This window comes from Notothenia rossii (genome assembly GCF_949606895.1).
Source record: "Notothenia rossii genome assembly, chromosome: 4".
Classification (NCBI taxonomy): Eukaryota; Metazoa; Chordata; class Actinopteri; order Perciformes; family Nototheniidae; genus Notothenia; species Notothenia rossii.
Window position 1 is genome coordinate 57,570,900 of NC_136902.1, and position 27,888 is coordinate 57,598,787.

At 39.7% G+C, this 27,888-nt stretch overlaps 1 protein-coding gene across 3 annotated transcripts in view; it reads right to left on the bottom strand.

The window, feature by feature from the left end:
• The window catches only part of caln1 (calneuron 1), a 274,355-nt gene that overhangs the window by 147,791 nt on the left and 98,676 nt on the right, over positions 1-27,888 (bottom strand). For 2 of the 3 annotated variants that reach the window (XR_013807575.1, XM_079677744.1), the window contains exons 4-5: positions 10,347-10,459; positions 8,872-8,956 (exon numbers count right to left, since the gene is read on the bottom strand). Coding sequence is in view for 2 of the 3 variants with exons in the window: in XM_079677744.1 (XP_079533870.1) it covers positions 8,872-8,956; positions 10,347-10,459 (198 nt within the window). In the remaining variant the exon portion in view is untranslated. The remainder of the gene's footprint in view (positions 1-8,871; positions 8,957-10,346; positions 10,460-27,888) is intronic. The other variant, XM_079677745.1, reaches the window with a different exon arrangement.

A 27,888-nucleotide genomic window follows, 5' to 3' on the forward strand; every position in this document is an offset into this window, starting at 1 on the left:
GCCTATATATACATATATATATACAGTGCAATAATTATTTCATGCTAAATGAAGCTCTGTTGCTTGGATATCACTAGATCATGTTACAGCGTAATATAAGTACATAACGATTCATGTGTACATTAGCATAATTACTAGCTAGCCGCTAGCTGCTAACTGGCGTAACTGCCGCCTCGTTAATATCAAATCATTACCGTGTTGTCATCAACGTGCGGTGCTGTTACGTGTACGCAAATTGACGTGCTTGATGTGAACGAGCATTTTGGTTAAAGTTGTGCATGTGCTATGAGCGCACATACGGGTACTTCTCAGGCATGCCGGGTAATCTGTGACGTTTCGCTCTCTCAAAAGTTGGGCCATTTTATCGTCATGCACCAATGAGCAACTTTCATAGTTCTTGTTATACATCCATGCTGTAGCTTCACGGAGCAGCTAGCAGAGAGACAAGAAGCTAGCAGCAGCAGTCACTTGACAGAGCAGTCACTCAATGTGACCACGCCCTAATTTATGCAAATGTTTTAAGACCTAATATAAATAAAAGGGTCTTGTTAGAAAACAATTCACTCACAGATCCATAATCATGAAGGTGGAATCTAACTATATTCATCATAATATTTATTGCATCCATGGGTAGAAACAGGTTTTTTTCTGCTGTAAAGTTGGGCATTTTAAGATGGGGGTCTATGGAAATTGCTCTTTTCTGCAGTCAGTCCCTATCGGCCAATATATGAACTGCAGTGTGTGACACTTCCGTATTGGCGTCCCGGCTGCGTCTATCGTTTTTCCAACCCAGTTTAGATCACACTTCCGCATTACGCAAGCTTCGACGCGGCGTTATTTCACAGCATCAACCTGGCGTTACATCCCTATGGTTACATCACTGCCTCACGCGGCACACCCGCGAAATCTGAATCCGACAAGCGAAATACCGTCCTTATAAACGCTGCATAATATACAATATACAATATAATAGTGCTTCTTTGTCAATATGACTGACGATCGCACTTATGCAGTGCTGAGGAATGTTAATTGATCATTTCATATTAATTCCTGATGGGTATAAGAGGGATACATTAGCGAACATCTGTATATACAGTATCTAGGTATCATTAAATAATGCTGTCAGATAAATGAAGTATACACAGTAATAGTCAATGTTATATTCAATATTCTGCACTTATACCAGCTGATAAGATATTGAAAACGACATTTGAGGATACACACAGGCTATTTATAGATGATAAAACACCAGTAATACAATCTCAGGACTCTTCGATATGGCTTTGATTACAGGATCGTTTACTTTCAGTCAACAAATCCTTTGGAAAGACAAAAAACAACTATTCAATATCCTGCTTTAACGCGACCGCTATAACTGCCGAAGATGAAGTCTATGACGCTATCGCGTAGAGCTACATCGATCCTTGTGTATAATGCGGAAGTGGGCGTGGTTAAATCTAAACTGGGTTTACAAAAACGATAGACGCGTCCCGGCTATTCTCCAGAGTTTGCCGCTTGGTTTTTATTGGTAAAAAGTAACATTATCAAAATGAGAAATACTGTAATAATCCCAAATGGAAATGTTTTTGTGACAGTTTTTCCATTACAAGATGAATAAAATAAAAATATAATGCTTATATAATATAAGAAGTAATAATGTGCAGTAAAAGATAAAATAAGATGTATTCAAATAAAACACAAAGTTAAATGTGTGCAGGCATTGCAAGCAGGAGGGACTTCCTGTTTGATGGCCACAGGTAGGAAGGACTTCCTGTTGCGCTCTGTGGTGCATCTTGGTCGAATGAGTCTTTCACTGAAGGTACACTTGTGTCATGGAGTGGGTGGGAGACATATCTAAGATGATCCGTACCTCAGAGTCCATTTAACAGAGTTGTGGTGTAAAAAGCGTGATATTTCACTATTAAATATAGTGGAGTAGAAGTAATAAAATGGAAATACTGGAGTATTCATAACAAATTCAAAATAGTATTGTTCTTTGGTAAAGATTCTTTGTTACTTTCCACCACTGAGTCACACATAATCCATAAACAAACCAAACTAAGCACTCAACTGTAATACATCAAGCAACTAATCATCTGTGCAGCATATGGAGAAATAATCATATGAATCATTTATTTGGTACATTTATTCTTCTAAAAAACAAATCAGATGAGACAGTTGCAAATTATTCCAGTCACTAAGCAATGATTTGTCAGACGGATAATGTGAGTAATTAACAAACCAAAGCCAGCCATCCCAACCACCAGATTGACCTGGAAGGGTAAAAGAAACTTCTCACTGCCTTTCTGCATGGGCCAAGGGCACTGCGGCAGCCCAATTGGACTGGCAGCCCACCCTGCACCCACACCTCCGGAGACTTATGTCCTGGAGGTGTGAACCACAAGGCCCCCCCCCCCCCCGCGCCCCCCCCAAGAAGAAGCTGGGGTCAAGTCGATGATAACACGGAGAGGAGGGCCTGCCAAGTGTTACTATCAGAGTCAAATGTCTGTTCTGTCTCTTACACCTGCTCCATTTGTCTTTCTTCATCTATCTCAGTCTTTCTGTTGTCAAACACATTTACCACTCTCTGTTTCACTCATTTAAAGTCAATTTTTTTACCCCTAGTACATTGACAAATTCTCTACAGATTGTCGAAAGCCTTCTTTTCCAAAGGCAGTTCTGGCAGGGTCATATATTACCAGCATGTTGGAGAACATCAATCGCTCTATATTAGGCTTTTGATTAGCTCTGCCATTTAAAGATGTAAAGAAACAGTGGGAGACATGGAAACTTTAAAAAAATTAATGTATTTCTTAGAAACAAGACTTTTAGATTACATTCATTCAGAAGAGTGAAGTACTTTTAGGCTTGAAATATAATGTCTTCTTTATTATTTTTAAAAATAAAAACAAATAAGGGGGATATTTGCTCCTCAACAAAAATGCAAATGTTAATGAATTTATTACTTACTCAAAATGTATTGAAATTAGATTACCATTATTTTGATTCCTTCAGATAGGTTTCTGATGTCAACTAAAATCATATATGATTTTGTGAGAAAAGGCTTCTGCAATTTTAACCCGTTCTGTAAATTAAAGGACACACTGGTAATCTCTCTGCGTGCAGATCCAGCTCTGTGTAGTATGTGTAAGTGTTAATACTTCTACTAGCTATAAATACTTGTAAATTCTATAATAAAAGGCTTTTCCAATTTCCCACTTTGTAGGACTGTTATGACCTGGCTCAAAAGGCCACAACAAAGAGGAGACACACCATATCAACGGTTAACAAAATATGTTGATTTAAGCAAGTAAATCAAACCAACCAAATTAATTCAGTGCAAAGTACAGGGTTCCTGCAGGTTTCGCCTACTCAAATCTAAGACTTTTTAAGACCTTTTTAAGAGCACTTTGAATAGAATTTAAGACCTATTTCACGGAAAGAAAGTGTGAAGGAAAATTGCTATGAAAGAAGAAATACGTCCCATAATTACTTACAAAGTAAATGTATTCATGTTCAACATAAGAACAATGACTGAACATAACACCTTAACAGTACACAGAACTGTGTTAGCGTGTTAGACAAAAAGTGTGTAGGCCTATGTGTGTGTGTGTTAGGGCTGTGCAATTAATCGTATTTTAATCGCAATTACGATTTTGGCCTGCCACAATTACGAAAACGACATCGGAAAAAACTGAATTTTGCTTTGCTAGGTTGTGACAGTGCACTACAACATATTTGATCTAATACATTTTAGTCTAATTTATTTTTATTTATCTTATTTATATATGTTTAATAGCTTGTGGAAGTGCGCTCCAAAATATTTGTTGATCTTGTTTATTGGTATTTATTATTTTGATATTATTTATTTAAATGTATAATTTATTTTTGTATTGGTTTTTCAGTTGAATTATATGTTCAGGGTAATCAACAGTTAAAAAGATACTGTTCAAATGATTATTTGTTTTAAAATTCAATAAATTGATGTTTTCAAAGTCAATGAATAATCGTATTGTGTGTGTGTGTGTGTGTGTGTGTGTGTGTGTGTGTGAGAGAGAGAGAGTAACAAGAGCTATATTCAGAGCTCTGCTGCCTTGGCTACACTATTTCATCGTTGCTGTTGCATGATTGGTGTTTAGCTACGGTATTTAGCGTCTACAGCACCTCCGCTTTTAGGGTTGACGTAGACCCAAACGTCGCCCGGAGGTCCCCCGGTGTTGTTGCCGGAGCTGCTGCACTAGCTAACGCTAAATTAGCAAAACAAACGCTAATTTATTTTGCAAAAGGTGCAGCGGGCTTCAAACACGTTCCCCTCCACTGGTTTCAACCAAGCACTAAATTCGATGTTTTCCAACCAAATACGGTTGAACTTACACTTCCCCATATTTATTTGTAAGTAGATTCGAAGATACCTGAGTTTCTGACTGCCGCTAACTGAAGCTTGGTTGCTAAGTTACTAGCTGGGTGTTCTCCGATAAGGGGCTGGGGGAAACAAAGTTAGTGATTACTAGTTCCATGTTGATTTATTTCAATACAAATTGTTGGGGGGAACTGAAAGGCTCTTACCGTACTGGTTACTTTGCAGCCCGGACATTTCCCCCAAAACACATTTAGACGCGATCTCAACACAGAAGTACCTTTCAAATCCGATCATTTTTAAGACCTTCTAAATCATATTTAAGACCTTTCTTATTTTGTTGGTCATATTTAAGACCTTTTTAAGGCCTTAAATTCAGATTATCAAATGTAAGACTTTTTAAGACCCCGCGGGAACCCTGAAAGTAAGTAAAGCATGAGGTGTGGACGTAAGTGGTATTCAGTAATGTAAATGCAGGGTGAGGGTTGCATGGACATGTATGTGTGAGGGTGCACAAAGTGAAGCAACTGAAATAACTCATAGCATACTCAACAGAACCAGGTGCCTGTATCAGAAAGCAGAGGGAGAACAGAGAGGAGCAGAGAGGCTTAGGTCTGGTGCCCTGAGTTACTGCAATCAAGGCGTCTGGATGCAGCACAGCCACACCCTCTCAAGATGAGCCCACAGGGGCATCACAACGACCATGATTTCTTACCAAGCCTCCTTTCATCACATCTCAGTCCCTTCTACCTAAGATGCTATTAGTGGCGAGGAATAGGCACATGGACAGAGGAATCAAGGGGGTGAGGCAACATGCATTTAACAAAATGGTCAGGAGCGCTCATTTTAAAGTAATGTAAATAAAATATGACGTGTGACTACAAGAGCCCTCTCAATATTTTATAACCACATTTTTTATGATCACTTTCAAATGAACATAATTACTTAATATATCATTTTAATTTAATTGACATCCTGGCATAAGGTGGTTTGTTATTTCCAGCATTGTTTCCTGCTCTGTTGTATGTCCAGGGGCGCCGCCAGGGATTTTGGGCCCCATAAAAATATATCAAATTGGGCCCCCCCACCACCAGGCCCAGGCCACGCCAACCAAGCACAATTGCTAACCACACCTCCAGAACCCAACCCACTCATTTATGCTTTAAATAACTCCAGCTTGCATCTATCTTGTAGTCCAATACTAACCGCACAATATTTACTGACAGTGAGCTGTGAAAATATAACACTGTGCAGACGTGCAACATTCTGCTGCAGTAGAATTCACTATTTGATATAAGACTAACATTCCTGACAATAGACCTCAATAGTCATCTTTTATGGTGTAAATGCCTTTTTAATAATAACATTTATGAATGGAACATTCTCAACATGAATGCATAAATCCAAATAAATATAACATGACCTCTTAAATTAAAATAAAGTGAACATTACCACCAACAAAATCATTTATAAAATGCTATAACACAAAAAATAACATAAGCAGCAGATTTTAAAATTAAATATACATACCAACTACAAAATAAGCAGGTATTAAAGTGGAACACAACGGAAATGGAAATGAAAAGGCCTTATGGTGGTGCCAAATCAGAGCCTCTTACCTGTTCTTAGTCTTTTTCTCAACATGCATCTGAGTCCTTGCTCAGCCTTAATCACCAAGAGCCCAGCGCCTAGCCTTCTTACAGGCAAAGTCACTGATTAAGTCCTTGAAGTCCAGCTTTCTAGCTAACTGGCTTTCAATGGACAGCATGGCAAGACTGCAAAGCCTGTCCTGAGACATAGTGGACCTCAAATAGTTTTTTATCAATTTTAGCTTACTGAAAGCTCTCTCACCTCCTGCAACAGTTACAGGCAGTGTGCAAAATATACGTAAAACAATGCACACTTCTCCAAAAATGCTTTGCAGCTGCATCTTGTGATTGCATTCAGGAGACCAAGAGGGGACAAGTTAGAGTGGAAAGTGGCAGCATACACAGTGTTCAGGTGACTTACTTCATTTTCAAACTCAGGTGTAAGATCTCTTGAATACTTCCTGATCAGTGGTTGGCAAACAGAAGGGACTTTATCCTCAGCAATCTGCCCAACTTTCAGAACAACAAAATTCTTCCACAATACATTGATTGGTGCGGAACCTAGTGTCTAAGTCGCATATGATCTTGTCCATTGCAGTAAAAAACACTGTGTTGCGGAACACCGTTGCTGCACTGTCCTGATCTGTCTTCTCTTGAGAGGTCTCATCATGGATTCTCTTCCTTTTCCTCTTGCGACAGTGTTCCATGCTAAATTCAGGTGCAACATCCATTTGAGCAGCAATCAGTGTTGCCTCAGACAGGAGTGACTCCCATGCATCTCTAAGAGCCTGTATCTCTTCCTTTAAGTCTCTGATATTGGCTGTCTCTATATCGAGTGAGATCTTCCCAGACTGGAGAATTGTATTACTGTCCTCAATGCATTGCAGTACTTTTAGCCAGACAGTGAGGAGGACAATAGCATTGAATGACATGAAGTAGGTCTTTCGCCCACTAGCATCTGATCTGGACTCACTCGTGAGACTGCATGTCATGAGTATGCTATCAAGGGCCTCAATGACATCAGGTAGGTGTCTTGCTACAGGTTTAACAGCGTGGATCCTTGAACTCCAGCGGGTATCGGAGAGGCGATGCAAAGAGCAACCTGTTTTCTCTTTGTAGATGGCCCATCGCGCTGGACTGGCACTAACAAGTGTGTAAAGGCGATTGATGCAGCCAAAAAAAATTGACACTTCTGTGCTTGATTCTGCAGCATGCACACCTACAAGATTTAGGGTGTGGGAGGCACAAGGTGAAAATGTAGCCAGATTTTTTTTTTTCAGTATTTGGGTTTGGACTCCCTTGACTTTTCCTGACATGTTTGCCCCATTGTCATATCCCTGCCCTCTGCAATCTGCAATGTCTATCCCTTATTCTTGAAGCACATCTTCAATCATCTCGGCCATCTCACTCCCTGTCTTTTTGTGGAAGTCCTTGAATTCAAGGAACCGTTAAGTGATCTCCCAGTCATCAGTTTCTTTGTTACAATAATTCACATATCTTATGAGCACAACATTCTGCTCAGTATGTGAAATGTCTGGTGTAGCATCACAGATAACTGAATAATAAATAGAATCCTCTCTTTCCTTTAGAATTGTTTTCAAAATTATTCTGCCACATAACTCAATGAATTCATTTTGAATGTCAGAGCTCAAATAATGTGTCAGCCTGGTTCCTTTCTTTTTGTCCTTAACTTTTTGTAAGTGTTCATTCAACAGTGGGTCGTAATGAGCTAATAGCTCTAGTGTGCCTAGGAAATTGCCATTGTGAATGTCATTCAGATCTTTGGTTTTACCCCTGAAAGGTAAATTCCATGATGCCAAGTGCAGTGTTACATCCAGGATTCTCTTCAAGAGAGCTCTATTTTTCTCAGTTTCTATTTGTATCTGCTTCTGCAACTGACAGTCAATGCCGCTAACTTCCATTACAGATTGATGCAAATTCTTCCACTTTAAGTAGCAGTCTCTGTGTGCCTTATTCTTCTCATGGGCCGGGAACTTATCATACATACAGCGTCACTTCATATCAGACATTTTATATCCATGTTGACTGTTCAGTACATTAAGGGAAGGTCTTTTTTGTTCATGGGAGAAAAGCACACATGGGATGCAATATAGTGCATTAGTGCTTTTGCTGTGAATCACCCAGTCTCTTTTCACCTTTTCTCTTCCATTGGCTGCCTTAATATACTGCAAGTATTCTGGGAATGCCTTTCCTTCAGAATCCTGTAGCATGTGTTGGTCTTCATCTCTTGTTGTGGCCAATTTCCTAACTATAGACTCCCTGTCCATATTAGTCATATTTGCTGGCCACAAAGCTGGGTCATTTGACAGAAGATTTTCTTCCACAGAATCTGTGTTGCATAACTTGTCATTTACAGCTTCCTCACTTTGTCTGTCTCTTTCCTCACTTTGTCTGTCCCTTTCTGTGCACCTTCTCTTGTCTTTACTGGAGCCTTCATCCTTATCATCTACACTGGTACTGCCACTGGCACTGTCACTGTCCTTCACCTCTTCCTCCACTTCCACACACCTTCCTGACAAAACTGAAGAGGGCCCTGGCTCTGTAGAGTGTAGAGTGTACATGACACATATGATAATATAATAATATTAGTATTAATATCATAACCAAAATGTCGGTGCTTAACATTTTATTTACAGAATACAGACTGATCACTCAACGCTTCAAACATCCTAAATAGACTAAAGCAGTTTTTTGTTTTATATAGATCATTGGCTATGTGGGAAAATACTGTGTTTGAAATGTATAATTTAAATTAGATGTTAGTTTTTTGTTTTGATATATATATATATATATATATATATATATATATATATATATATATATATATATATATATATATGTGTTGTATTCCAGTCTCCCTTCAGATATGTTAAGTGGCATGTCATTCAACACAATGCTCCTCACCTCCTTCAGTTGGGAGAAAAGCTGGTTCAGGTTCAGCCTTATGGGGGGGACAGGGCTGCTGAGCCTGAAGATGGATCTGTTGGTCCTGGCACCAGGGGCAGGGACAACTGATTTAGTATGAATAGCTGATAAACATGTGCCTGCATTTAATGTCAGCTAAAAGAGCAGTGAAATGAAAAACCTCTGAATTTTCTGTGAAGATATTAACAGTAGCCTACTTAATGTCAGCTTAGTAAAAAAAAACATTACAATTTACAATGGACTAGGCTTAGCTAATGGACCACACCCACCTTTTCTTGTGAAAAACTGGGTTACATACTGTCGCCCTTTAGTCCCTCTCTCCTGTCTTTCTCTCCTTTCTGTTCTTTTCTTAGAGCCTGACTTTGTGAGTCGTTGAGACATGTTACAACCATAGGTTACAACCATAGATTACAACACACGTACACTACGTAGGCTACTAGCATCCCTCCTCACATGCTTTCACTCTGCCAGAAAGTGCCGTTTCCGCGTTTGGAGGCAGGAGTCGCAGGACCAAACCATTACATGTAAATAGAGGGGGGTGTACAGAGGCTTTGGATAATTAACTTTTGGAAGAAAATAGGTTAAATGAATCGTAAGTTTAGTGAGTAGCCTACTACGCAATATAACGTTATATTAATGTTAATTATTGATGAAAAGGTACTTACATTTTTTTTCTTAATGTTTTAAACATTTTGGGGCCCCCTGCTAGTCACGGGCCCTTAGAATCGTCCTAACCTTTCACCCCCTTACGGCGCCCCTGTGTATGTCACAGGGGCTGGAAGACTTGTGTAAAGGATCCACCAGTGCATCCTCACTAACAGCGTCTCTAGAAGCTTCCTCCCTTCTCTAGATTTATTTTAGGAATGAAGAAATCCTTCAAAATAGAGTGCTCAGATTGACTTTTGGATCACAGGTCAGGGAAGGAGAGAGGACGAGGAGGAAAAACATCCTTCCCTCTGCTGTGCATGCATTCCCAATTGTAATATAACTTCTGTAAACAAGCCTTTCTCCTGGCTTTAAGTAGACATTTCTCCTCAGATTACGATGTCACATTCAGGATAATCAAAATGTGTATAATAATGTAGTATGCAATTTGAACATCTTAACATTTAACCAAATATGTATTCAATTTGAGTCCCAATGGTACTTTTTTATTTCTCTGGGATCATTCGGAAACAGTCATACATGAGAGAAGCTTGAATTGAACTTATTAAGTACAGCAGACCAACAACCATTACTCTGAACCACTCACAAAACCAACATAGTTGTTAGCCCTTGGTTTCGAGGGAAAAGAATGATTGAGCAATGGCAGGACTATTCATCAGTGGTTCCTGCTCTCCTTGGAAGTAAATGTATTTTTAACTGAGACATACAGCACCCGTGTCTTGACATGCAGCTCAAACCACGATTCAGCAGAGAACAGAACAGATGTGTTGAAGAAGATAAAGTTTTACCTGCCAGAAGATGCTATCTATTGTGCTGCCCAGGAAGCCATCTCTCGTTTCAGACGACAGCAGTTTGGGTCCAAGGATCGTCATAAACTCCTCGAAATCCACCTGTCCATCACCTGACACACACATATGAAAACAGATTATTTACTGCTGATATTTGCATCGTCTCCAACCTTTCTATGTAAATGAACCTTCTTACAGTTTCATTTCATTTAATCGTTTATTTGAATAGGGACAATGCACCTTAATGGTGGGGTAGGTAATTTTGGAGAAACCAGCTCGAGTGGGCTGGAATTTGAAGTACACAACCGGAAAAAATCTGCCCCTTCCTTCAGACTTCCTTACAGAGCCGCTCCTCCAACACACACGAACACACACTTAACCAATGAGGGCACAAGATAAGTTTGTGCACAAGATGGAAGGCTGACAGGCAGGTAGGCCAGTTATTTTAGCCGGGCCGGCTAAAATGATTGGTCGTGCTTTTTACAGAGTCATGGCTTCCACATTTTTTAATGTATTTATTGTCAAAGCATTTCATATATTCATTGCTATTGGGATGTTAAGATCATTCCATGGATTATCAACAAAAAAATATCAGAAATAAATTACATACCCCACCTTTAAGACAATTAATGCTTCAAGTGTAAAAATGCCGGATTTTAGCTTTGAGCTCATTTCCATCCGTAGTCCCTGACATACAACATATAAGAACATGACATTTATAAACATAGCAACAAATAAATAAATGATATGCAGGAAGAGCAAGAGCAGCATACACAAGTATTTATGACATGGTAATACAATATAGCAGCAACGACTTGCAAAGTGCAAGAGATGATACGAGAGATGCATAAAGTGCAAGAGGAGATACCCCTGTATTAAAGTGCATTTAGCGGTGATTGCACGTCTGTTTGTTTCTCAACCATTCTTTGAGTTGACCTTTGAAGCTATTGAGAGTGGGACAATCCTGTATCTCAGTTGGGAGGCTATTTCAGAATGAGCTGTCTTTAATGGAGAGTACATTTTGACCAAAAGTGGTCTATCTACGATGGACTTCACAGTCTCCTCTGGTTTCTGACCTAGTGCAGCGTCTAGTGTCCAGTTGAGATCCTGCATATCACAAAGGTGATAACAAACAAAACGGCACTCATCCCAACTATAATCTGTTCTTCTGTGAGCTGCAGAGGAATATCCAGCCTTCATAACTGAAGAGGACATTTTTTTTTTTTTACATATTTCTCATCTAAGGCTCTGTGTTCACAGGGTCTATTTTTGACAAAAAGGGACAGGCTGGGCAGAGCCTCCTCCAAGGTTATCACAAAAACACTTGCACCACTTTTTGTTTATCTTGATTACAACAATATCTTATCACACTGTTTTATGACTGATGAGTTTGGCCCCCTTGGATTTATTATATGTTTGTGCTACTATTTATATGAAATTGTTGTTTTCATCATGAACACCAACTGGAGGATTCTTACTCTCTCACTTTGTCACTTTGTGAGCTTCACCGCTCAGTCTGACAGCTGAGTGAGGAGGACGATCCACATACAGAGATAAAGTGACAACATCACCGGCAGCCTCATTCAGGGTCCGCCAGACAGACCTGCAAAAACAAATGAGCTTTTTGGTCTTTGCTGTGAGTTTCTGTACAAAAAAGTTGGTCAGCTCTGAAAAAAATACGCTTTGTGTAACACTTTTACTCGAGGCAGCCACTTGCAACAGCATGCATTCTGTTCTCATTGGAATCCATTGAAAAAAATACGCTGGTGCTCAAGAAAAGGGGCTTTGTGGATATAGGACCTTAAAGTTTGGGGTCAATGTTCCCATGTTATACTGTGGGAAGGTTATGTTCAAGATCAACACAACCTCTGTCACGGTTTGTGAAACAAGCAGGACCCAAATGCAGATATACAGGACTGTCTCAGAAAATTAGAATATTGTGATAAAGTTCTTTATTTTCTGTAATGCAATTAAAAAAACAAAAATGTCATACATTCTGGATTCATTACAAATCAACTGAAATATTGCAAGCCTTTTATTATTTTAATATTGCTGATTATGGCATACAGCTTAAGAAAACTCAAAAATCCTATCTCAAAAAATTAGAATAGTTCCTCCGACCAAGTAAAAAAAAAAGATTTATAACAGCAAAACACAATCAAACATTTGAAAATGTCCATTAATGCACTCAGTACTTGGTTGGGAATCCTTTTGCACGGATTACTGCATCAATGCGGCGTGGCATGGAGGCAATCAGCCTGTTGCATTGCTGAGGTGTTATGGATGCCCAGGATGCTTCAATAGCGGCCTTTAGCTCATTAGCATTGTTGGGTCTGGTGTCTTTCAGCTTCTTCTTCACAATACCCCACATATTCTCTATGGGGTTCAGGTCAGGGGAATTTGCAGGCCAATCGAGGACAGTAATGCCATGGTCAGTACACCAGTTACTGGTGGTTTTGGCACTGTGGGCAGGTGCCAGATCATGCTGGAAAATGAATTCCTCATCTCCATAGAGCTTTTCAGCAGACGGAAGCATGTAGTGCTCTAAAATCTCTTGGTACACAGCTGCATTTACTCTGGGCTTGATGAAACACAGTGGACCAACACCAGCAGCTGACATGGCTCCCCAAACCATCGCTGACTGTGGGAACTTCACACTGGATTTCAAGCAACTTGGATTTTGCTCCTCTCCAGCCTTTCTCCAGACTCTGGCGCCTTGACTTCCAAATTAAATACAAAACTTGCTTTCGTCTGAAAAGAGGACTTTGGACCACTGTGCAACTGTCCAGTGCTTCTTTTCCTTAGCCCAAGTCAGACGCCTCTTCCGTTGTCTTGAGTTCAGAAGTGGCTTGACCATGGGAATACGGCTATTGTAGCCCATTTCCCGGACACGTCTGTGAACAGTGACTTTTGATACCTGGACTCCAGCTTCAGTCCACTGTCTTTGAAGCTCCCCCAAATTCTGGAAGCGACTCTTCTTCACAATGCTGTTAAGGCTGCGGTCATCTCTCTTGGTTGTGCAGCGTTTCCTGCCACATTTCCCCCTTCCAACAGACTTTTTGTGGATGTGCTTTGAAACTGCACTCTGTGAACAGCTTGCTCTTTGAGAAATTTCTTTTTGTGTCTTACCCTCCTGATGGAGGGTGTCAATGACGGTCCTGTGGACAGCAGTCAGATCAGCAGTCTTCCCCATACTTGTGATTTAGTTTACTGAACCAAGCTGAGTGTTTTTCAAGGCTCAGGAAACCCTTGCAGGTGTTTCGAGTTAATTAGACGATTCAAGTGATTCGTTGAACACCCTACTAGTATACTTTTTCATGATATTCTAATATTTAGAGATAGGATATTTGAGTTTTCTTAAGCTGTATGCCATAATCAGCAATATTAAAATAATAAAAGGCTTGCAATATTTCAGTTGATTTGTAATGAATCCAGAATGTATGACATTTTTTTTTTTTTTTTAAATTGCATTACAGAAAATAAAGAACTTTATCACAATATTCTAATTTTCTGAGACAGTCCTGTAAACTGAAAAAACTCCTTTATTTCAAGGCCATGATATATATATATACACAATGACAAAACAGAACACTCACCGCATAACTAGTCATGGCACAAGACGAACCGACAAAGACAGACAGAAAACCCAGAACTTAAATACACAAAAGACTAATCACACAACAAGACACAGGTGAGGAGGGAGGAGAAAACACAGGGGCCCAGGTGAACACAATCAGACAATTAGACACACCAGGGAAAAGGACCAGACAATAAACAGGAGGAAAACATGCCAGGGAAAACAGCAAAACACCCAAACCTAGACAGAATCGTGACAACCTCACTGGTATCTCTTCAATGGTTTGAACTAGTGATGGCAAAATGAAGTTTTGAATGAAGCGTCGAACCACTTGGACAATTGTGTCGGAAATAGGTTCATTTCTCGAAGCTTCAGTTACAGCGACCTCTCCTGGCGAAGTGCAAGGCTGCAGTGGGTTTAACGCATCTTTGCCTTGAAAAATATTCGAGACACACACACACACACTAAGACTGAATATCATGTTCTATTTGCAATTAAAGATTGATAATAGTGTGTATTGGGTTATTGAGAAGAGACTCGAGAGTGCTTGAAATTTTTTGGGGTGGAGAGGGCCTTTTATCAGTTATTAAAGTATTAAAATTAAAAGTTGAACTATTCCGAGCTTTGAACCAGCTGCGCGGAAGATATCGCCGCATCCTGGCCGCCGGCTCTGTCCACTGGGCTATCAATTCCTTAGACTATCGAAGTGTTTTTATATTACTCATTGTCTTTTTGTTCCCAACTTCTCCACATTTCGAAGTGTTTCACGAGCCAGAACGACCTATTTATCTTCCTGGCTTGCTCTATAATGATCCAATTAAAATACAATGCCAACAACAACTCAACAGCAACAATGCAAACTACGACAACAACCCACACATTGCGCATTGTTTAGATTGGTTATAAAGTGTTGAAGCGCTCAAATGTGAAACTATTTCAACCTGTCACCTGTCAGAATCGAGACGAGGCAGTGCATTGAATCACCTGATTGGACGGCGAACCAGTGAGTTGATTCTTTCCGGAAATGAAGCAGTTGCTGGTTCGGACGTCACATGTCACGTGATTTGAAGCAGTTGCTGCTTCGGACGTCACATGTCACGTGATTTGAAGCAAGCTTCGAAGCACTGCTTCTATGGAATAGGAAGTCCAGGGTTGAAGCTCCGTTCGAAGCTTCAGTGTCAAACTGCCATCACTAGTTTGAACCATGCTGCACCTTCAGGTCTTAAAAAGAGAAGCCCCAATGAGAGTGACTTAAATGAGGATTCTCTCCACAACAAGGGGGGAAACTACAGGTTGCAAAAATATGTATATGTATTGTATAAATGCCAGGGAGAAAATGACCTTACTTCTCACTTGATTTATTGCCAAATTAAACACTTTCGTATTGGGTTTATGGTCGCAATTGTTTTTATAATGATCCCATTTAGAGTCAAATATGCGATAAGGCAGTGTGTGCATGTATCAAGTTTGTTTTGATTTCCTGTCGTTGTGTGTTTTCACGCCTGTTTTGACTGTCTGTCCTGGCCTTATTAGTTCCACCTGTTCCTCATTAGCTCCTGTACACCTGCACTTTATCCCCTCATTAGTTCTGCTCGTATTTAAGTCATGTTCTTTCTGTTTAGTCTTTGTTGGATTCTTGTTTGTTGTGATTGGTCAATTGTGTTCTGTTTTGCCTTGAATAATAAGATTTGAATAATAAGTGCTCCCTTGTCTTGCTTTGGGTCCACCCTGCTTCACTTACCTGACAGCCATGGTGTTTACAGTTTGGGTGCTGTCTGTGTTTTGGCTATACAATTTAAAGTCTTTCACAATGTATTTTGAGTTCATGAAAAATAATTGTGACATTATGGTCACCTACCGATATCTTCTTCAGCATTCAAAAACCAAAATAGCGAAGACCAAACCGTCTAACTCAAGGATTCTGAGCCGTAGTCCACAAACACACACAGTGGGGCAAAAGAGTATTTAGTCAGCCACCAATTGTGCATGTTCTCCCACTTAAAAAGATGAGAGAGGCCTGTAATTTTCATCCTAGGTATACCTCAACTATGAGAGACAAAATGAGAAAAAAAATAGAGAAAATCCCATTGTCTGATCTTTAAAGAATTTATTTGAAAATTATGGTGGAAAATAAGTATTTGGTCACCTACAAACAAACTTCTGGCTCTCAAAGACCTGTAACTTCTTCTTTAAGAGCCTCCTCTGTCCTCCACTTGTTAACTGTATTAATGGCACCTGTTTGAAGTCGTTATCAGTATAAAAGACACCTGTCCACAACCTCAAACAGTCACACTCCAAACTCCACTATGGCCAAGACCAAAGAGCTGTCAAAGGACACCAGAAACAAAATGGTAGACCTGCACCAGGCTGGGAAGACTGAATCTGCAATAGGTAAGCAGCTTGGTGTGAAGAAATCAACTGTGGAAGCAATTATTAGAAAATGGAAGACATACAAGACCACTGATAATCTCCCTCGATCTGGGGCTCAATGCAAGATCTCACCCCGTGGGGTCAAAATGATCACAAGAACGGTGAGCAAAAATCCCAGAACCACACGGGGGGACCTAGTCAATGACCTGCAGAGAGCTGGGACCAAAGTAACAAAGGCTACCATCAGTAACACACTACGCCGCCAGGGACTCAAATCCTGCAGTGCCAGACGTGTCCCCCTGCTTAAGCCAGTACATGTCCAGGCCCGTCTGAAGTTTGCTAGAGAGCATTTAGATGATCCAGAAGAGGATTGGGAGAATGTCATATGGTCAGATGAAACCAAAATAGAACTTTTTGGTAAAAACTCAACAAGATGTGTTTGGAGGAGAAAGAATGCTGAGTTGCATCCAAAGAACACCATACCTACTGTGAAACATGGGGGTGGAAACATCATGCTTTGGGACTGTTTTTCTGCAAAGGGACCAGGACGACTGATCCGTGTAAAGGAAAGAATGAATGGGGCCATGTATCGTGAGATTTTGAGTGACAACCTCCTTCCATCAGCAAGGGCATTGAAGATGAAACGTGGCTGGGTCTTTCAGCATGACAATGATCCCAAACACACCGCCCGGGCAACTAAGGAGTGGCTTCGTAAGAAGCATTTCAAGGTCCTGGAGTGGCCTAGCCAGTCTCCAGATCTGAACCCCATAGAAAATCTTTGGAGGGAGTTTAAAGTCCGTGTTGCCCAGCGACAGCCCCAAAACATCACTGCTCTAGAGGAGATCTGCATGGAGGAATGTGATTTTCTGGATTTTCTTTTTCTCAATTTGTCTCTCATAGTTGAGGTATATCTAGGATAAAAATTACAGGCCTCTCTCATCTTTTTAAGTGGGAGAACTTGCACAATTGGTGGCTGACTAAATACTTTTTTGCCCCACTGTTGGTGACATCACTGTGATTGAACTTGATACAGTATATGGTTTGGAGTGAGAGGCTAACTGGCTACACTGGGTGGTGAGGGAAGAGTAGACCGTGAACCTTCCCTGGAATAAACATAGCAAAACATAGCAAAGACCTCATTGATACCTTAAGAGTTGCCAATGTTTTCCTGCAGTACTTTTGTTATAACATGCTATGTTTGGGCTTAAAGGGAAGTATGAATATTGTTTGTGTCTTTGTTGTTTAAATCCAAGCCCAGCAAGCTTCAAATCATACAGTGAAATTGACCACGAAGACAAAAATAAATAAATAATGAGCTCTGACTTCCTCCATCATTGTGGATATGAAAAATATCGAAGTGCCAGCTCCTGTATCAGACACAACATGAAGTTCCTGCTGAGCACATGGAATCCAACAGGACTGATCTGGAGCCTGCTTATAGTGGTCCGAACTACTGCCAACACAAAACTCTGCGGATAGCAACACATTCAAAATTACCTTTATTTTCTCATTTTTATCTTTGAGTGGAGAGTTGTTATAAGCCCGCTGAGGTTTATTTTGTATCCCCCCTGCAGAGTTTGTCTGTTTTTCTTAGAGTGTTTAGATTAAGTTTTTATAAAAAATAGGGTGGACCCACAGCTCACTTGCTTTTAGAATAAGTGAATTTGAAGCCATGACAAATACAACCTAAAGTAAGAGAATATCAGCAGCTGAACAGCAAAGATAACATACATTATTATTTACTATCTTACATTCTTTTAAAACCCAGGTTGTTTGCTGTCTTTTTCTTTTAGAACAAACAACAGACTGATGAAGTTATAATCCACTGTAGCTGATAAGGTCTAGCAACTGTAAGATCTATAGAGCTAAAGGATAAGATGTTTTACAAACACATTTTTTGAATTTCAGCTGGCAAGAAAAACAGACTTGGTCCCATTGGTTGGACCATATATTTTCATTTGGTTTGGCATTTTTGCCATTTCCGTTGTATTTTTACTTGGGAGGCAGAAGGGACACTGGTTGAGTACAATCTCCAGACAAAATGTCACAATTAACTTTCATGAATGGAAAACAGTGTGAAAGGGTTAAAGTTGTAAAACAGAAACAAGGAAAACACCTTGGTAGCGACCTGCCAATCACAAAGAAGCCGCGCCCTAAAGTATACCAAGGTGCTATACTTAAAGGTGACCTATCATGCAAAATACACTTTTGTACGTCTTTTATACATGAATATGTGTCCCCGTTCTTCCAGGGAACTCACCCAGTGTCAGAAAACACAACCCTCTCTATTTTCCTCCTTACCCAAATCTCTTAAAAAGGGGCTGCAACGGATCTGATACAGACTGATCCAGATTTGAACACTTCTATGACGTCACAGAAGTGGCGCTACGGCTATTGGGCCAACTCCACCAATCAGGAGGAGACAGCCACGGACATTGCCGTTCGAAAGCACTGGAGACGCTGTAGTACATATGCCAGGCCTGTAGATGGTGCTTTTCTCACAGAATCAGCCCATGAAAAGACAGTGTTAAATTGAGCGAAATGAGGAATGGCTAAAATGCATGATCTGTTTGGTATTTTGAAAAATAAAAAGTATAAATATGCCTTATATAGGTATGGTCCTACACTATATTATTCAAATATAGCATGATAGGTCCATTTTAAAAGGTGCTCACATTAAAAAAATATCAAGACTTTAGTTTAGCTCAGTAGACGACACTTATATTTACATTACTATTTCACCTGGGGGAATAAGGTCCAATACAAGCCATTCATTGAACAAATCAATGGTCAGATATGACGGAACTTTTTTTAAATTAAAGATAAAACTGAGGTGCAGTAATTGGTTTTAGGAGCCAAAGAAGAACTATTAAAAATCGGCGATCAGATTCAATCGGCGATGTTAAAACCACACAATTAGAGAACTACAAAGTAGGCTTTCATCTATCCATACGTCCATTTTCAACCTCTTTACTGGAGTCAGGTGGCGGGGGGAGCAGTTTCAGCAGAGGATCCCAAACTTCCCTTTCCCTGGCCACATCAACCAGCTCTGACTGGGGGATTCAATTGTTTTTTGTAAAGGTCTTTGAGTTGCCTTGTGAGGAACATCAATCAATGTGTCCATTATAATTCAAACCAGCTGCATAGACGAGTCTCCTCCTGAGTCATGTTGCAACAAGCATTTCTGTTTCAGCTTGAAATAGAAGGATAAATGATTACAAAAAGGATGCAAAATCCTTCTCCGTTTAGATACAGACAAACAATTTGATTAAATACAAAAGGGAATAAAACTAACTGTTGGTCCCTGATGGTTATTTAATACAAGTCTATACAGATCCATATTTATAGTTTGGAGTCAAAGTCAAAGAGAGAACAATGGCATCAAGGTCATTGACACCAGAAGAAACAGAAGAACATGCGTAGTGTACACTCTGGTGCAATGCTGTGATCTGGAACAAAGAAGAGTTTTCACACCTCTCCATGAAGGGCATGGTCAACTCAATAGCATTCACATGGATAGGCTGGACAGCAGAGACGAGTGGAGCAGATAATTGGTCGGTATCTTCTAGAGATCAGGAGGTCTCACTCTCAGAGGAGGAGGTCAATGCGCGTGCGCGGAAGTTGTGTGTGAAGTCTGAGAGCGTGTAGCTCCAGTAGCAAACTTTTTGAGAAATCAGGTTATGATCAGATGAGCAAGTTGATCACTCAAAGTTTAGAGCGAAATATGATGTGGGGAATGTAATGCCACCGAAGAAATCAAACAAAAAGGCTAAAGTGCCATTGAATGAGAGCAGCGGTCTTTCGGGAGTGAGTGACACACAAGCAGCAGAAGAGAACACCATTGAGAGCAGGGCCTCGCAGGTGAACCACTCGGAGCTGTCGGTACTAATACGCTCCATAATAAGAGAGGAGATAGGGGCTGCTTTCGAGAAATTCCAGCCGCAGCTTTATACTTTAAAGGGAGAACTTGACTCATGTTGTCAGAAGCTCAGTGATATGGAAGAGGGGATAACCGACATGGATTGTAGGGTTGCTATACTCGAAACCGCAAATGGCAATCTAATGAAGGAAAACAAAGAGTTCAAAGACAAAATAGAGAGGATGGAGATTCAAAGCAGAAAGTTTAATCTACGTGTGATTGGATTGAAAACGGACATTGAGAAGAGCGATCCCATTGCCTTTGTGACAAACTTTTTAAAGGAGGTGTTCGGAAGTGAGCTCTCATGTGAACCGGCAGTCGAGATTGCATACAGGATTGGGCAGGGGACTGATTTGAGACCCAGACCTATGATTGTCACTATGCAGAGATATCAAGCTAAGGAAGCTATCTTGAAGCTGGCAAGAAGCAAGGGAGAGATTCTTTTCCGTGACATGCGAGTGAAGATATTTCCTGATATTACTCCGGATATTGCCGGGAAGAGAGCCCTATTCAATGACGTCAGGATGAAGCTGCGCAAGGCTGAGGTGAGGCATGGACTATTGTTCCCCGCAACGCTCATCGTAACCTTCAATGGACAAACCAAACTTTATCGGGACTGTAGTGAAGCAGAGCATTTCTATATAACAGTGATAAGCCCGGTTTCAGTTCAAACCAGAAATGAAGGTGGGAAATGACTGATTGACATTACCTGATAGATGGTATGATTATACATATAGGAGAAGAAATGAATTGTATTATGGAAATTGTTGCAGTTTTGGTGATTTCCACAATTGTTTTATTTTCTTGTAGGCCAATATTCACTGGTCTATGAGTTATCTACTCATTTATTTGAAGTTATTTACTTCATCGTCTGCGAGTATGAATTTATGTTTATTAGAATTTGAATAGAGACAAATTTCAACTTGTCTCTATTGTTGTTCATTCCTCCTAAAATGTAATTTTGATGTATTGATTAGATCTAGTGTTGCGAGACATTAACATGAATCAGGGGCGGATCTAGAAAAATGTTCATGGGGTGGCAAGAGGGTGGCAGGAGATTTTGAGGGGTGGCATCCCTGGCAGAAGTATATTCTGATTTAATCGCAGTCATATCAATCAATGTTGACTTGGAAAGCCACAATATTAATATTTTAACTCAATAACATTTGGTGACATTTTTGTGGCACATCAGTAAAGCCTTAATATAAATATATAAGGTGGCAGACATAATTGAATGAATTTTAATTGAATGAGTTGGTTTCACTCTTAGACCAGCAGGGGTACCAAATCTATGCAGACTGCTGCAATAAGTACATTAATTAACTTTCTCATCGATGTGTGTCTGTATGAATATGATCATATTAACAATCATATTATTCCTATCAGCTGTCAATCCCTTTTATGATTCACATATTCAGTGTTATTATTGAATAAACTATATTTTTTGGAGGAGTTAATGATGAATGTTCCTCAAGATGCTTGCTCACCCTCCTTCAAATTTGAAAGACAAGTAATTACTATCATATATAAAAAGATTCAAAGGAACAGTTCAGCACCCCACAACTTTACTGCAAACAGTTACAACCTTGACTTTACATGAGAAAGAACAAACATTAAAGAAGTGACTAACTGCATCAGTTAGGGTTACAAAACGTGTATTCAGCTAAAACATACACATCGCTGCAGTTATTATCCAGTGGAAAGTCCTTACCTACTGGCCTAGTTAAGTCAAAGTGGTTACTTTTTTTTGGCTGGGCAGTGAGGTTTTACGTGTTATTTGACTTTCTCAGGACTTAAAACAGTTTTTTGGGGGCAGACCCCCACAAAGAAAAAAAATATTTACACACGTAAGGTCATCATCTTAAAAGTTTATTTTGCTCATCGAGTCATCCGTGAGCAGAGCATCAAGTTGGCATGCCTATAACAGCTGAATGTGGCGATTACCATCTTGTTCAGCAAAACGCTTCACAAACTTATTAAGATTTAAAGCTATGGTGCATTTTGATTCAATGCTGAGTACAGCCTGAATAACCTATCGAGGATTACAAAACTAATGTCACAACAGGACTTAGAAAAGCTTGTCCATGCTTTTATTTTCAGTAGACTTGACTGCTGCAATAGTGTATTCACAGGGCTGACAACAAAATCCATCAGAAAGCTGCAGCTGATTCAGAACGCTGCTGCACGTGTCCTCAATAACACTAAAAGAGTGGATCACATCAGTCCGGTTCTGAAATCTTTACACTGGCTTCCAGTCGGCCAAATAATTGATTTTAAAATACTATTGCTAGTTTTTAAATCTCTACATGGTTTAGGACCAAAGTATATTGTTGAACTCCTGCATAATTACGAGCCATCAAGGTGCCTCAGGTCTTCTGAGACGGGTCTGCTATCGGTTCCGAGAATAAAAACAAAACATGGAGAGGCAACATTTAGCTATTATGCCCCGACAATCTGGAACAAACTACCCAAATCATGCATGTTCGCAGAAACGCTTACTATTTTTAAATGGAGACTAAAAACATATCTCTTTGGCTGCTTTTAATTGAGCTGCTCATATTCGCACTACAGTATGCCTTTTAAACATGTATTGTATACCTGTGGTGTTTATTTGTATTATTTTATTATCTTTGCTTTGTAATGTCTGTTGTAAAATGCCATTATATATGTGTTTTTACTGTATGTATTCCTAACAAGTCTTTTAATTTGTTTTGTAAAGCACTTTGAATTGTCGCGTACAGAAAAGTGCTATATAAATAAAATTGCCTTGCAGCCAGACCTGACATGCTCTTCTCTGTCACTGTAGGAGAGACAGCAAGCGCATTTCGTGGCATCTGCGGGCAGTGGCAAGTACTTCCGGCATCTGCCACGGAGGCCGCTACTCCGTGGTATCTCTGGCAAGTATATGCCACAGATGTGGTATCTGTGACAAGTATATGCCACAGATGCCACAACTTGCCGTGGCAAGTATATGCCACAACCATGCCACAACTTGCCGTGGCAAGTATATGCCACAATTTATATATGCCACAACTTGCCGTGGCAAGTATATGCCACAACTTGCCGTGGCAAGTAAATGCCACTGTTAAGAGTTAAGAGAAGGTTTACGGTAGCTGCCACTCGCCTTCCGTGGCAAATGCTGATATTTAAACCCGTATTTATCGCGTAAAATGTCGCTGTTTTGGCATGACTTTATCGGACTGATCTGTACACAAGACTGATTTTTTTTTAAATGTTGAAGTTAAAAGCATCAATCTGGTGCACTTTGAGAGCAACATTAGGAGATCTATGGATAGATCTCTCAACATCAATATGAAACAGAACTGTAAGCAGATTTATTTTTCTTTATGGATATTTTACAAATCACTCCCCTTTCAAACTGTATTCTTGTTTATTAATAAACAAATGTTTTTACTGTCATATAGTATTTTATACCTGTTTACTTTATTATCTTGTTTTTTTATAACTATAATGATCATATAAAGATGTGCCTTTACCTCACTGGTTGTAGAAAAAGCTTCTTATATTCGTTAGCATAGCTAGCTAACCAGATGCTAATAACAACAAAGTTATTGACTGTATGATCAGTATGACAGATGAACAGATCGCCACTGGGATTACAACTAAAGACACAGCCACGAAAATACTGCGGCATGTGTCCGGCTCCTTATGGGTACGACGCTCTGGTGTTCCCCGTCAGAAGAACTGCACACCTGTCAGACGAGACATATACCACGTGATGACACGTTAGGCTCGTGTTGTGTTCAAGGACCCTGACCTTGGCCAGGAAAAACAGGCACTCGCTTGTTTAATTTTTTTGCGGTCTAGATTTCCTTAATTTTTTTCTCTTTTGCGTGTGTTTATAAATTACCTCGAGGGCCGTAGCAAATGGTCTCGCGGGCCTTATAAGGCCCGGGGGCCGGAGGTTCCCCACCCCTGTTTTAATGCATGACTTTTACTTGTGACAGAGTATTCCAACATTTAGGTTGGCTACTTCTACTTTTACTTCACACTAGAACCGCCAGGGGTCGCTGTATAGCCTACCTAAAACCACCAACGTGTCAAATGAACGAATGCATTGATTTTCAAGGTACAATGTTATTTTATTTATCATACTAGAACACAATAAGTGTTGCTACTACTCGCCGTGGCATGTGCCTTGGCATTTGTGGCATCTCCCACAGAGGCCACTACTCTGTGGCATCTGTGGCAAGTATATGCCACAGATGCCACAACTTGCCGTGGCAAGTATATGCCACAACTTGCCGTGGCAAGTATATGCCACAACTTGCCGTAGCAAGTAAATGCCACAGATGCCACAACTTGCCTTGGCAAGCATATGCCACAACTTGCCGTGGCAAGTATATGCCACAACTTGCCGTGGCATTTGCGCATGCTGAACGGGAGTTGCCACAAGATGCCAGAATTAAGAGAAGTTTTACGGTAGCTGCCACTTGCCTTCCGTGGCAAATGCTGATATTTAAACTCGTATTTATAGTGTAAAATGTCGCTGTTTAGGCATAACTTTATCGGACTGATCTGTACACAGGACTGATGTGCGATCTCTATTTTTCAAAAAGATAATAAATTATCATTTATATTCAATTTTACTTGGAATAGCCTACGTGGTTTGCTAAAATAAACAAACGTGCTATATCTATGATAGTAGGCTAAACATAGGCCTATATTTTAATAAAAAAAGAAATATTGGCAAGTGAGCGTTGCAACGCAAGCCCTTGGCAATTGTCGCTTCTTGAGGGGAGTTTCCACTGCTTGCTACGATAACCAGGTGTATTGTTACTAGTAAAGACAAATAATTAAAAAATAAATATCTGTATTGACACAGCAACGTGTACAATGGTGTCATTAGACTTGGCTACAGACTTAGGGCAGCTGTAACTGATTGCAGTTGCCACTGCTAGTGAGATGCTAAGATTTATATTTTATAAATGAGGCAAAGAACAGTTATATTTGATTATACACATGTATAAATGTGTTATTTTAAATCCAGGCATATGTACTTAATTTGTATTATTTTCGTTGTTAATAAACAGATTAATGTCATTGTATCTGTTTTGTTGTTTAATATTTTAATTCTGGTTGAACATTTTTATTTAAATGCTTCAGATTATTCTTATTAGATATTGATATCAGTGAATCTAAACAAACCATGTTATTCCGTTAAGAACATCATGACAGTATATTAAAAATCAAGACACAATGCAGGCTTTTTTATCCACCCTTTTATTGCGTTTTGAAACTGGCGAACAATTTATATTGTTCGAGTTCTTGACAGAACGCTGAGTCATGCTTATCCGTCTCATCCGACAAGTAGGCCATTTCTAAATCACAAGTACAGTAGGCTACTTGAGTATACAAGTTAGCCTATTTCCCACCTCTGGTCAACAATGTTAGATCTTGTCAACTTACTAATAATATATCTTGAGTATTATCATAAAAATAGCACGTTTATTTATTTTAACAAAACACGTTCTCCAAGGAAAATCTATAGAACATATAATGTTTAATCTTTTTGAAAAATAGAGATCGGACCATCAGTGACAGATCATCAGTCTTGTGTACAGATCAGTCCGATAAAGTCATGCCAAAACAGCGACATTTTACGCAATAAATACGGGTTTAAATATCAGCATTTGCCACGGAAGGCGAGTGGCAGCTACCATAAACCTTCTCTTAACTTGTGGCATAAATTTACTTGCCTCGGCAAGTTGTGGCATATACTTGCCACGGCAAGTTGTGGCATGGTTGTGGCATATACTTGCCACGGCAAGTTGTGGCATCTGTGGCATATACTTGCCACAGATACCACATCTGTGGCATATACTTGCCACAGATACCACGGAGTAGCGGCCTCTGTGGCAGATGCCGGAAGTACTTGCCACTGCCTGCAGATGCCACGAAATGAGCCAGGCCCTACTGCACTGTAGACCGCAAATACCTCATTCCTTCCGTCTACTTGGATCCGAAATGCTTTTCGTTTTGCGCTGTCCCCCCGTTCAAATGAAATCGCCGCCAATCATATTTCCAGGCTCGCGCCAGGGCCGGAGGAGGGGTTACAAGGCTCGCGTCTTGTGCTGCATTCACTTGCACTCGGACATTAGAGCTTTTCTCTCATAAATGTCCGATGAGCCACAACTTTTCTTTCAAAACAAAGCTGCCAACTGGGGTGGCAGCTGGGGTGGCAAGGCATTTTTCTGAGGTGGCAGCTGCCATACTATTATTTAAAAAATGTTTGGGAGCTTCCGGGATGCTCGTCTAATTGAGCAAGTGTGTATGCACATACAGATAAATGTTGGGTTATGTATGTGATGGTGTGTGTGGTTGAAATTGTGTTACAAGTATGTTTTAGTTCAGCTCACATTTTGAAAGGAAGTGAAAAAGAGATAACATTTAAATTGGCATCTTAATGTTGAATAAGTTACCAAGTAAAGGGTTTAAATTGGCTCATATAAATATATGTAGTCTAAGGAATAAAGTGTCTGAGATAGAGGAAATATTATCATGTGGTATTCATTTGTTAGTAATATCTGAAACTCACTTAGATGACACATTTAATGACGCTGCTGTGGATATTGATGGATATAAAATATTTAGAAAGGGCAGGAATGCATATGGAGGTGGGGTCGCAGTATACATTCAAAAGCAAATACCAGCTAAAGTGAGATATGATTTGATGTTTGCTGATATTGAAGTAGTTTGGTTGCAAAGTCATTTATCTCACTTGAAACCTTTGTTGGTAGGATGTTGTTACAGACCTCCAAATGCAAACTTAATTTATTTAGACAAATTATGTGAAATGTTAGACAAAGTTTGTGATCTTGACAGAGAGATTTATTTTATCGGAGATTTAAATATTGACTGGAATATGTTGCATTGTGCCCTTAAAAACAAGCTGCAGACAATAATTAATACATGTAACTTGGTACAAATGGTGACTACACCTACTAGGATATGCGTAAAGAAAGATGGGTAAAAAAGTGCAACTTGTATTGATCATATATTTACTAATTTTAGTCATGTATGTTCTCAGGCAATATCAATTCCAGTAGGGTGTTCTGATCATAATTTAATAATTATCGTGAGAAAGACAAAGGTGCAAAAAGCTGGAACAAAAGTAATTGTGAGGAGATCAATGAAATATTTTAGTGAAGAGTCATTTATACAGGATGTTCAAAAGATATGTTGGAAACATGTTTTTGAGAAAGTCGATCCGGATGATGCTCTTGATGTTTTTAATTTGTTATTTATGCAGGTGATTGATAAACATGCTCCATTTAGAAAACGGACTGTAAGGAACTTTAGAGCACCCTGGTTAGATGAGGAATTAAGGGATCTAATGAAACAAAGAGATGATGCAAAAAATGTAGCTCTCTCATCAAGTTATGAGTCAGATGGGCAAATGTATAGAAGGTTAAGGAATTATGTTACAGCATTAAATAAAAAGAAAAAACAGTTGTATTATGGAAATAAAATTAAAGAGATAAAGGATGACAAGAAAAAACTGTGGAGTTTAGTGAATGGCATGATGGGCCGTAAGCCGAAATCCACCTCAACATATCTTGAGGTGGATGGGACATTTTTGAAAAAAACAGTACAAATTGCTAATCATCTGAATGATTATTTTCTTGATAAAGTAAAACATTTGAGGAGAAATA